Source organism: Amia ocellicauda, chromosome 4 (assembly GCF_036373705.1).
Source record: "Amia ocellicauda isolate fAmiCal2 chromosome 4, fAmiCal2.hap1, whole genome shotgun sequence".
In the NCBI taxonomy this organism is placed as follows: Eukaryota; Metazoa; Chordata; class Actinopteri; order Amiiformes; family Amiidae; genus Amia; species Amia ocellicauda.
Genome location: NC_089853.1, coordinates 6,711,677 through 6,723,838, shown reverse-complemented (window position 1 = coordinate 6,723,838; position 12,162 = coordinate 6,711,677). Strand labels below are relative to the sequence as shown.

The 12,162-nt window shown below is 47.4% G+C and overlaps 1 protein-coding gene across 1 annotated transcript in view; it reads left to right on the top strand.

Moving 5' to 3' along the window:
* The first annotated feature begins 218 nt into the window (after positions 1-218).
* mettl15 (methyltransferase 15, mitochondrial 12S rRNA N4-cytidine) overlaps positions 219-12,162 on the top strand; it is a 76,529-nt gene continuing 64,585 nt past the window's right edge. Inside the window, exons 1-2 of the mRNA XM_066700776.1 lie at positions 219-282; positions 6,313-6,581. Coding sequence (XP_066556873.1) covers positions 6,330-6,581 — 252 coding nt within the window. The 5' untranslated portion in view covers positions 219-282; positions 6,313-6,329. The remainder of the gene's footprint in view (positions 283-6,312; positions 6,582-12,162) is intronic.

Genomic DNA, 12,162 nt, shown 5'->3' with positions numbered 1-12,162 from the left:
CGCATTTATGTATTAACAGTTATTTTCTCAGATTTTGACAGTTCTACAATAACCCGCCAAGCACGGGAACAGTGCCGTTACATTATTATTATTATTATTATTAAATCCGGAACCAATGTCCCCTCGTCGTGTTGCGCGGCAGGACGCGTTTCAGTGACGCGCCGCGCTTCGGCTCGGATCCACACGTGTTCCCGCTGCGCCGGCTGTGTAAGTCCACTTTACGTGCGCCGTACTGGGGCTGTGAGGATGCGGCATGCGGGGATTGTACGCAGTGTGTGGGAGGTGTGTGCAGTTGGCACTCGAGATATTAATTCATGTGATTGATTTATTCCGCTGATCTTTGCCACGTAAATTGGTTTTGAAGGCTGCACTGTTTTTTTTTTTTTTTTAATACCCTGGATGGATACTTTTATGACGGCATGAGACTTAGGTGTTACAGTGTGGCTACAAATGCAACATCCACGTTTAGTTATTACCAGTGCAAGATGTTCCCACGCAGTATCCGATTACAAGCTGACTACCTTCTGTGATTATTGTATATGTTGTACCTGAATATGTGCATATAATGTGCACCATGAGGATTAGCTTTGCAGCCACCAGCCAACCAGGCATTGGTTGTCAATTGGCGTCACACTCTACCGCAGAGAGATCTGTGAGGTTTAAGTCATACCCTGCCTTTCATTGCTGTCAGTGTGAAGGATGCAGCTCCAGGTGGACACATCCAGCCCATTCAAGCTGTGAGAGGTGAAGGAGATCAGTTATGTGACGCTTCCCTGCTGGCACCCAACTCTGTCCTCTTTAAATCTTGAAATCAGAGAATTAAATATGTTGAGTCCACATCATAGGTCAGCTGTGAGTTACATGTGTCGGTTGTTTTGGACGCTGATGTTGTTGTTAGTAGTAGTTCTAATCTAGTATAGTAATGTTTGAAATATAGGTTTTTGAGGGGAAGGCAGTCAATTCAAGATGGTAGGTGGAAGAAGTGATTAGATATTTATAAGGTGCATGTTTACAAGCCACACATAAACGAGACAGCTGTGGCAGTAAATGCCTGTTCAACTATAAATCCATATTACAGAACCAAAACGACCTGAAAACTACAAAACATAACTCAGAAAAAACAAACCCACAATGTACTAAGGCAGAATACTGTTTCTTACTAAAAACTCCTTAAGATCTGTACTGTATTGCATGTGATACTGCTGGATACATGACCTATGGATTTAGGAAGCTCATCCTTGTTCCTGAAATACTGACAAACACTGTTGTAATAATATGGTGGATAAATCATTATCTGCTTGTGTAGAGTGGCTTAAGTGAAGAGGATAATTTGTCCAATTGACTAATTATGATTTTAGATAACCTAAATCTCACGCGATCCTCGAGAGCTCAGTTTGAAGGACACTTATTGAGTGATACGGTATACATCGAGTGAAGATGAACATGGATAGTGTGGGATGACTCTGCTCCCAACGAAAACAATCTCCCTTGTAACGAGTGTCCTTCCTCTCAGTCCTTTTGGGGGGAGAATAAGCAAACAACAGCCTATTTTCTTCTCACAGCCATTAACAAGTGGAAACTGTCCTCCTCGGATAAAACTAGGTCTGTTTATAGAGATTAAAACAAATGGGCCTCTTATGCCCTGATATAAACAGTTAAAATACATGGCATCATATTCACTTTAATTTGTGTAATACAAAAAAAAAGGTTTCTGAAAACGTCTTTATTTTTTTCTGTTTGGATTGATCAAAAAGAGAAGATAATCTACCTCCTGCTTCGATTTACACAAACTGCCTGCCTTCCATCTGCTGAACCGAGACAGCTTCTTCTGAAGGGAAATATGCAGCGTGTGCCGGTTAAGAGGTCTTCGTTACCTGAAGGCACGACTACATATGAATGAAGTTCCAGGCGGGTCATGCCTGTGAATTCGGTTCATGTACACGGAGTGCATGCAGGTGTTCCGTCGGAGGGAGAGAGAGAGAGATGGAATAGGTGGGTGGGTGGTGAGACAACACTGTTAGCTACAAGAGGTGCTAAAAGGTTACCAAAACACTTAGCTGCAGAAGAATCCGTGCAGCACACAGGAGAACAAACAATAAAAAGACTTTATTAATTCTTCGCCGATGCATCTTACCGGGTTGGCGTCTCTCGGCGAGAGAGAGACACGCCACAAACTTTCCTCTCTGAGTGGGCCCTTTGTTGCCGAGATTGTCTGCCTCTCTTTGATGATCAAAATGCAATCCCAACTCTGGAGGGGTTTATGGGATTCATAAAACATCTGCTTTGTTTGTCATTTGATATATTTAGTATGAATGAGCGAAAATGTGAATTAACGCAGATGGTAGATCAAAAGGAGCTTTTATTTAGGATCTTTATTTAACTCGTGCGTACCGTTTTTATAACATGAAAGCTCTCAAAAACTATGAAAATACTACTACTATGTCTTCTACTACTACTACTTCTAGAACAGGAAGAAGTAACGCATGAGAAAGACCTAGGAGTCTACGTGGGCTCCACACTTCAAGAAAGATATCGCTGCTCTAGAGTCAGTTCAGAGGAGAGCAACCAGACTTATTCCAGGTCTGAAGGGAACGTCCTACTGAGAGACTGAGGACCTGAACCTTTTCACCCTGGAACAGAGGAGACTACGTGGGGACTTGATCCAAGTCTTCAAAATCACGAACGGCATCGACCACATCAAACCAGAGGAGCTTTTCCAGATCAGCAGGGACACACGCACCCGGGGACACAAATGGAAATTGGGCTTCAAGACATTCAAGACAGAAAACAGGAGACACTTCTTCACACAGAGAGGCGTCACAATCTGAACAAACTCCCCAGCGATGTGGCTGAAGAGACAATTTGGGAACATTCAAAAACAGACTGGATAGGATCCTTGATCACTTAGTTATTAATGGACACCAAACGAGCAGGATGGGGTGAATGGGCTCTCGATTGGACACTGCCTTATGTTCTTATGTTCTTATGTTCTACTACTCCTACTACAATACAAATTAATATTTTGTGACCAGTTTGTGTAGGCATTCGTATTAACATCACTTTATGGTTAATCAATCAGTGAAAATGTTTAATTCAATGACAGGCTGCATGTCTTTAAATATAGATATGCCAAGGAAGAAATCCTACTATAGGAACCTGTTAAGCAGCCCCAGTTCTTCCAGTAGTTTGTTCTACGCTGGTCTTGGGAGTCATCCCTATTACTGGTTCTCGGCAACGGTCTGGCCAAGCGCCACTAACGATGCCTCCTCGATTCAACAGTTGCATTTCTGATGAATATTTTATCGAGAGTGCGTTGCGAAGGGGTGGACAAATACCTCAAAAAGGGGATATGGTTTATAAACGATAAGCACTGATACGAGTGCAGTACTTAACAGGCGTAATTTATAGCCTTTTCTTTTCCACGAGATTTACAGTAATCACTGCGAAGGTTTTAGTGCCCTGAGAACATGGCAAGAGCGCAGCGTTTTCGTCCACCAGGAGATAAACATGTTCTGATGTAGGCTGAGCATCCTGGCACTGGGATGATTTATGGACTTGGGAAGGATGCTTACGGTAAAATCGTAGTCATGATTCATTAGCCAAAGGTCAGCGTTTCATTATGGGGCAAGGTATTTAATAAAACTGGCTCTCAGTGTTGGGCAGATTAATGACCGATTCCCAGTTCTGTTTTTGCGCCAACCCTCACTGCTCAATTATATGTGCTGTTACTCTCCAGTGTGTGTGCTTGTTGTCGTTTGTTTTACATTGTATCATTAAAAAAACTAAAACTAAGATCATCAGGAAATGAGGGATGTGTCAACAACCAGGCGCAGACAGACAGAGATGGACAGATGGACAGAGAGAATTTGCTAGTAAAGGTAGCTGCATATCATAGGAAGTAAAGAGGTTTATCCACAGCAGACTGTTGCTGATGTGAAAGTTATGCAGAATGATTCGCTAGGGCTTCAGTCATGAAACAGGTGCTAAAGAGTGTGTCATCTGCTTGTGACTAAAGCCCAGCCACCCTCAATCCCACTGTTCCTTCTGCAAAACATAATTTAGACGTATACATATACATACAGACAAATAAGATCACTTAAGAGATGTCACGACTCGCGTGAGTAAGCACACGCTCTCCGTGTATCTATGTACGTGTATTTTTAAAAGGTGAGGAGTCGGGGAGAGAGAGCGACACCAGGGCGTGCGCATCTCCACATCCTCGTTTGCCAAAAAAACCCGCGGCTCACATGTGATCCTGGAGAGATGTGCTTCCCAACCCCGCGGCCCGGACCGGCGGGAATATCTGCGGCTCGGCCCTCCCGGATCGACAACAGCGATCATAAAAATACCGCTGCTAATAATAAGGGTAAAGATAATGATAAGTTGGGGTCTTCCTGCTCTGTGTTTGATGTTTTCCTGTGAAATGTAAGAAGTGCAACATGTGGGTGACAACAGCGTGAGTCACCGGCTCTCTGTGGATTCTCCTAAATGAATAAAGCCCTGCTCGAGACCGGGGCTGGTGTGAAGCCTCCGTCATGCTGCGCTGATGGCCGTCACGTATCACCGTCTCTCCTGAGCCTTTATCCACCGAGCAGGACCGCAGCGCTGCTCTGCACTGTATTTAAAATATCAGCCATCTGTTACTGTTTTTTTTGTTTTGTTTGTTTTTTTCTGCTCTGCTTTCTCATTCTCACAGATCTTCTCTTCTCTCTTTCTGTGCAGCGGCGTTGCTTCCTGAGTGAAAACACACACTGACACAGTTTGTTTATTATAAGGTGTGTTCTCCAAGATATTGGAAATGCATCGTCCTTGTAATTATTCCTGTATTTGTTACGTTTCAAACTGCAGCTGCGGCAGTGTGTGAATTGGGTTACAAATGTAGAGGGACTTGCGGTAAATCCAGTTTGGATTGATTCATAACTGCAGTCTGGAAGTGGATGTTTTCCACTGTAGCCGGGAATACCGTTTCCAAACCGGTGTGAAGATGCCTGAGTGGGTCAAATCGTGGGTTTAACACGGCGCAGTTTAATGCTAAAGTGTTTGTGAATGTGTCACGAGTGTCGTGCTGTGAAAAGCTGCGTTTGTGCGACTGCTGGGGACAACAGGATGGTGTCAGAAGCTTGGGACAGGCCTATCCTTGGAAATCTCAATACTCAATAAATATTGTGACAAAATATCTTTCAGAGGAACTCAATCTGTCTGGCCTTGAATGTCTGCCGCATCCAGTGCTCTGTTTTGTGTTTCCTTTTGTTGTAATCCTGGATTGTGCTGCTGAAAGGCCCGGTGGTGTTGGAAACAGGGTTGATGAGTCGGTTTGGTTGCTGTACTCTCAATGAATCAGACTCCCTGCTGAAGCCGCCTCACCTCCCAGGTTTTTCCACTTAAAAGCCCCCAAAAATATCATATTGGGTTTTGTTTTTGACCAAACATAGACCCCAAAATTAAGTACAGCCTGGCACCGGGCAGAGGTTTGTTATTTCTGCATGGGCCTCAGCTTTAAATGACACATTTTGTGAGTTTAATGCTGTCCGCTACAGAGACACGCATTGAGGAAGTGGCTCCGGGTTTCCTCGCGGCAGGAGCGTCTACAGCCACACACACGGCCGTGGATCCGTCCCAATCTCTCCCGCTGCTTGAAATGGAGCCACGGCCCCACGCTGAGTCCTAACGGGTTTAAGCTGCTGGCCGACCACCTGCCTTCTCCCCATTAGAGCTGAGAATATCCCCATGGTGTCCACTGCCTCCTGCCTTTACTGCCCACAAATGAAAAGGATGAATATCTGCAGAGATAGTATTGTTTTTTTCCGAAATAGTGTCACAAATCTATTCTCCTCGGGTATGACAGTGTATCTATTAGAGCCAGCAGTCAAGACCACATCAAAACGTTGACCTGCCCGCCGATCACAAATTACAATACGGTACTTGATGACTCTCTTTGTTTTTCGTAGGCAGTAGAGAGAAGCCTCTGACCAAGGATAAATACATTGCGAATTGGTACCAATTTGTCGTCAGAGTCTTGATTTGGTTCAGATCCAGGTCTTGTAAACGTTCATTTACCTCCTCACTCTGCGAGTCCCACTTCGGTTTGCTTCCGTAAGCTTCGATGGTGAATGATATCCAATCGCTAGACCTTTAAAGACCCTGTGAAGCTTTGTCTTTTCTTATTATTGCACTTTGTATTGCTCTTATGTTTTGTAAGTCGCCCTGGATAATGGTGTCTACCAAGAAATAATATTAATAAATAATAATAATAGAAGAAGAAATGTCACCGTCTCTGCCCCCAGCACCTGACCTTCCTCTCTCTATCCACAGTCTCCACAGCGCGCACCATGTCTTGGGTCGCCATCTCCTGCCACCTGCACCCTACGCCCTCCCTACATCTGTGCCAACGCACGCTCTCCAGAGCCCGAGTCCGGGGGCCACCGCACCACTCCGGAGGGGCCAGGTTGCTGTGGAGCGCTGCCAGGAGACACGAGAGAGTGGCCTCCACCCAGAGCGGCATCTCTGTGGGTGCCAGGGAGCCACACACGCCAGTCATGCTGAAGGAGGTGATCAAATGCCTGGAGCCGCGGCCGGGACAGGTGAGTTCACCGCATCCTCCTCTGCCGGCAACCAAGAGCCGAGGCCATTCGATACCAAATCAAAAAATACCACAGCTGCACCAAAATGATCCTGTACGATCACAGTTTGGAGAGCCAGACTGTGCAACCTTTTAATAACCAACAACTTAACACCTGTGAAGACGTTAAATCAAGTAATAAGGTGGTGAATTAGCCTATCTTTGGGCGGCACTGGGATTCGTATTTAGGCAGCTGTCTGGATGCAGGGATGGGTGACTACTTGTAGATGTTTCGCAGTGAGAAGTTGAGGGAACTTCTCTTTCACTGTGTGTGTGTGTGCGATCGCTCTGCCTACAGTGAGAAACACATGCCCTCAACTTGTTTACATGCAATATTTTTCTGTTCACGCTTTTTTTTCCTCCCCTCTTTGGAGCGAAGTTTTTATTTATTTATTTATCTGCTTAAACTCTCTCTGATTTGGCCCGTGCGCTGCCAACGCTTGGCTCGCTCATCTGCTAGCAGGACAGATGGCCGTGAGTCAAGCCCTTCTGCTCTGGGAAGGAGACGGGGAGGTTGCGTGGCCGGGGGAAGAGCCAAAAGTCGCCTGGACACCGAGCGGGGCTGAGGCACGACGTGGGGGAGGCGAGCCGGCGCCCCTGGGGTCAGTCCGTGCGTCAGCTGCTGTGCTGTGAAGCTAGAAATCACACCACGTTGAAGGCACAGCAGTCCCTTAAAACACTCGGCCCGTCTTCAGTGCTGCTCAACTCCGTGAGCCACCGAGGCCAACTGGTGCGTAGGAAGTCGCCGGCGCTCGTTAAAACGCTCGCAGGGCCGGTTTTAATTCCTCGCCCGCTTTTAAGAGTCAGAGTCCACTGTTACTTATTTTATTTGTTGATTGTTTCACGGTACTGTTTTTTCTGGCTTGTTTTGCAAGAACACGCAGTATTTTGGACGATGCCGGTGTCTTGCCCTGTTGAGAAACAAACAAGAACAAATCTCATGCTGCTTCTGGGGTTTTAGGTCTGATCTGTGGCAAAGATCTCGCCAAAACCATGAGCAGTTCGGTGGCGTTAGTTGACCCAGCCTGTCAACCGTATTTAACCAGGAAAAATGAGCATAATTTCGAGGATGATTTGAGTGTTTTCTATTTCAATAATCATAGAAATAGGATGGGATAGTAACCGCGGGACAGCCCAGCCTCCTGGAGGACTATCAAGCCTGTTTTTTCTTCTTCTCAGAGACGCTACCAGGCTTTAAGCTCCAGCGCAGCAGGACTGGGCTCTCAGATGCTGGCTGGGCAGCGGATGGGAAAGAACAGGCACAGTGTCCCGTCGAAGAGCGTTAATGAGCGCTAACGATCTCTAATCGCTGCTGACAGCCTGCACCTCGAGTGTGGGCTTCCCGTTAGCGAAGCTGGTGGGGAGAGGGAGGGGAAGAGATACAGAAAACAAACCAAGAACGGTGTGCACTCAATTCACTCGCTCAGATCCTTGTCAGTTGTGGGAAAAAAAAGCAAATTGAAAAAGGTAATATTTTGATCTGTGCAGCTGTTAACCAATTACCCCTGTATGGCACTCTTTTCACTCGCTGGAGGATGTGAAGGGAGCACTTTAGAGATGAAGGGAGTCTAAAGAGCAAACGCTGCAATTACGGCAAGTGGGTAAATGCAGCCATTATGTGCTCGACGGCGGCCCACGCGGCGCGGAGCGAGAGCACGGCTTCCGGCAACATTTACACCGGCGTGGAGAGTGAGCATGGTGCTGGTGCCGTCCAGGTAAAGTCCAGTGTAGATGCTTCGGGGGTCTTGTCAGGGCAGCGCTCCCCCGGCCCACCCCCGGCTCTTGCAGGAAGGGTGTGCGTAGACAGAGCGTCTCTTCTCCCCCATGCGCTCCTGCTGGTCCTTTCATTTCTGAGCTTCGGGCCTATGAGATGGGGGACGGACGTTTTTGTCTGGAAGGAGTGGGGGGGTGGGGTGGAGCTTTGATGATTTATTTCTGCGGGGCCGTGGAGTTTTACGACGGCGGATTACTGTCTCCCCCGACGCGACGCACCTCCTTATTATGAAAAACGCTTTACGATAAAGGGAGACGCTAGTGAATGCCCCCCCCCCCCCAGTTCTGAAACACAGCCCACTCCGCGGGGTGTGTTTGTGGTGTGTCAGCCCTTTGCAGAGCCTCCGGCGTTGAGCTCTGTTCACCAGGGCGGTCAGAGACAACTCTCTGGTTCACCAACAACTGGGATTCACAGCATTTTCCAATCTTCATCGGTTCAAAGACACGGACCCGAGAACCCGAGTGGAAATCGACGGCTGGTGCAACTCACAGAGAGACCGACACATTATTGCGAATGACATCAAACTATGGAGCTGCACGATGGGGTGTTTTTAAGCGCATGCGTCTACGCCAGCTCCTCCACAAACCACTCTTTCACCAGGACGTCTATGGTAGGCAGCCTAAGAATTTTTCGTTTACAAATCAATCAAAGAGAGAGGAATATGAATGTGCAAAAAAATCAATCAATCAAACAAACAAGCGACAAGAAGCTCCTCACTGCCCAGTAGTCCGCCTAATATTTACATTGTAGTAAACGTGCCACGGGCTGATTATACTGAAGTCAGTCAATGAAGAAAACGACAGAAAAAACAATGGCAGGAGTGAAAGGAAGGGAAATAAGAGAAATCTCACTCTCTCTGCTCCGGCTCTGGCCTCCTCCAGCTCCTCATGTTCATAAATTACCCAAACTAGAGAGAGCTCATTAACTGCCAAATTAGCCTTTAAAAGATTACATTTTATACAATTGAATATTATTCTATTCACCTTGATGCAGATTCGTTACGCCATCCGGATAACCATTTTACTCTAATTATTTTAGCTATCAAGATGCAATTGTAGCATTTGGCTAATTGAATAATAGACAGCGTGGGTCCTGGACCGTGATTACTGACACTGATTTCGTTGCCGGCTCCAGAGAAGAATGATCGGCTGCAATTTACTGCCTCCTCACCGCGTCTCCCACCCACCCCCCCGCTGCCGCTGAGAAAAGGCTCCTAGCAAACAACCCCCCGACCGGTACTGGAGTTTCTCGGCTGCGGCCTCTCGAGGATCTGGACACTGTTTGGCACGTTTCATGGCAGCACAGCAGCAGCACAGATGTGACTTTATATAGCGCTCTCTGGATCGAGTTTCTCGGCGCCGGGACAAGGACAGGGGGACGGGAAAGCCGGAGCAGTGAAGACTCCGCCGCGACTCTCTCCGAGGCCGAACTCGTACAATCCCCGCCCCCAAAGAAAAGGAAGCTTCTCAAACTCGGTCCCGGAGAGCGGCTGCTGTGTGGTCTTTCATCGTGTTCCAGTTCCGCTCTCAAATAATCATTCGAGCCTTAAAATAAATAGTTTTGTGTTTCTTTCTTCATCAGAATAACCGTTTGAATCTCTGAGGAGGCTGGAGTTGACTTTAGTAACACAAGAGCCCGGCTGGAGCAGAAACCAAGAGACTGGAGCGTGGAGCCCGTTTTCAAGAATAACCAGACTCCCCAAGTTCAAAGACTGCGCCGTGGCACCCGTCATCAATCACCCCGAGTCTGTGTGGCAACTGAGACAGAACCCCCCAGCGCCGTCCAAAACTACACAAGGCAGGAAACGTGTCCCATAAACAACACGGGCAACGTGGGGTCGGGGAAGCCGTGAGGGGGAACACCCGTACTTGGATGTAAACTTATTTGTTAGCAGCTTCTCTGGATGAAAGGGCTGCCAAACGATTCCCAGCAGACCCGGGCGACAGAAACCCCCGACCCGGAGACACCGCCATTAATATTAAAAAATTCAGCTTTACGGAAAACATACGACACATTAGCATGTGGTGCTTCCCGTCCTGGTGGGATGATGGGATGCGGGTGACACGTCCCTTCTGCTCGCCGACCTGCTCCTCAGACACCGACAGATGGACCGCTCGGGGACCGGACGGATCCCCCTGTCAAGACCATAACTGCCTCTCCGACCAGGTCACGGAGGACAAAACTCCTCCATCGTCCTTCATCGCCGGCACAGAGTCGTCTCTCTGGTGACTTTCGCCAGTTTCAAGATCCACGAAGACTTTTGTTATGTTCTATGTCTAGATTTTTTAATTGTTACTTATTTTGGCAGCGAACTGTTCAGAATTAGCATCAAAAGCAATTATCCAACTTAAAATTCAAGAGCGAAGTGATGGGACCTACAGAAAGTGTGGAGCAGGGCTACAGTGTGCTTTCTGAACAAGTCTGTAAACAGATTATCTGTATGAAACGGGCTGGACCAGGGATAATATTGTAATGTTCCTCATTATCTGTCCCATGGGTCCATATTGTCCCTCAGAGACCCTCAGGGTGGCCCCTGGAAGTTCCCTGGGTTCATCTATAGTGTATTTTTATCTCATTTGTTTTTTTGTGGCAAATTCCCTCATGTCTTCATTCCAGTGAGTCAGAGTGGGCCTTGTGTTTAACGTAGGGGGATCGGAGACGGCTGGACATTGCACTTCACAGAGTTACTCCAGTGGCCCTTCGTGATACTGTGATGGGGGGCCACTGTTGTGTAGGTTATAGAGAGTGTACAATTACGATGTCTACAGTCTCAGTGTGAGCCGTTCTCAGAAGGTGCTGGTTGATTCTGTGTTGTGTTTGCGGCTGAAGCCCGTTGAGGGAAAGTTGTTTTCGTTTATTGAACGGGAGTTTGCTTCCCACAGACTTGACCACTATCCCCCCCTGTAGGGATTTAAAGGCAGAGGTGTTGGTTTGTTTTTTATAATTCCCACGTGGCAAGCCTGTGACCGCAGACGTCACAAACATCAGCTTCTTTGTGGCTGCTAGGTGAACTGGTGACGGGGCTCACTCTTGACACTGGACTCGATCGACGTGGGTCTGCGTCTGTTATCACAGTGCTTCTGGTCGTGCTCACAAGCCGTGACTCTGCCGTGACGGGCGCACGTCAGCACCGAACTTCCCCCTGTGGTGCCTCCGCTGGGAGACGGCGACCATTGTCGTCCATGAAGAGGTTTCACACAAAACCCATTTTCAGTTAGACTAAAAGGAAAATCCACCGCCTCCCTCTCATTGGCGCTTCGTTTTTGTCAGCGCTGTAATTAATTTTCCTCACCCTGAACCACTGCCCTTCGAATATCAAGTGCTTTAAAACACCTTTCATATTGAATTATGATTGTGTGTGTGTTTGTGTGTGTTCGTGCTCTTTTCACTTTCACACCGTGTCGGTTCAGAGTTCCCAGGCTCCTCCGCTGTGTGCTTTTCACGTCGGCTGGGCAGGTAGGGAGTCTATTTCGAGACGTCCTGTGCTGAAGCTCAGGCAGGAGTTTCCTCTGTTCTGCTTTATGTTCCTTTCTTGTTTTCTCTCCTTTTCTTTTTTACACACGACTCTCCACAAAGCTGCTGGCAATAGTTCTCCTGTTGGTCTTCCTTCGGAGGAGGGAGGGAGTGCCAATGCCGCATTCTCTGAATCATCACAGTACAAACAGGTCCTTACAGGGAATAAAATATTGAAAAGATCCGTGCATCACTTGAGCATCTTAGCACCGGAGCTGCGCCGAAATACAGACATTGATCTGGTTTTTTCCCCCTC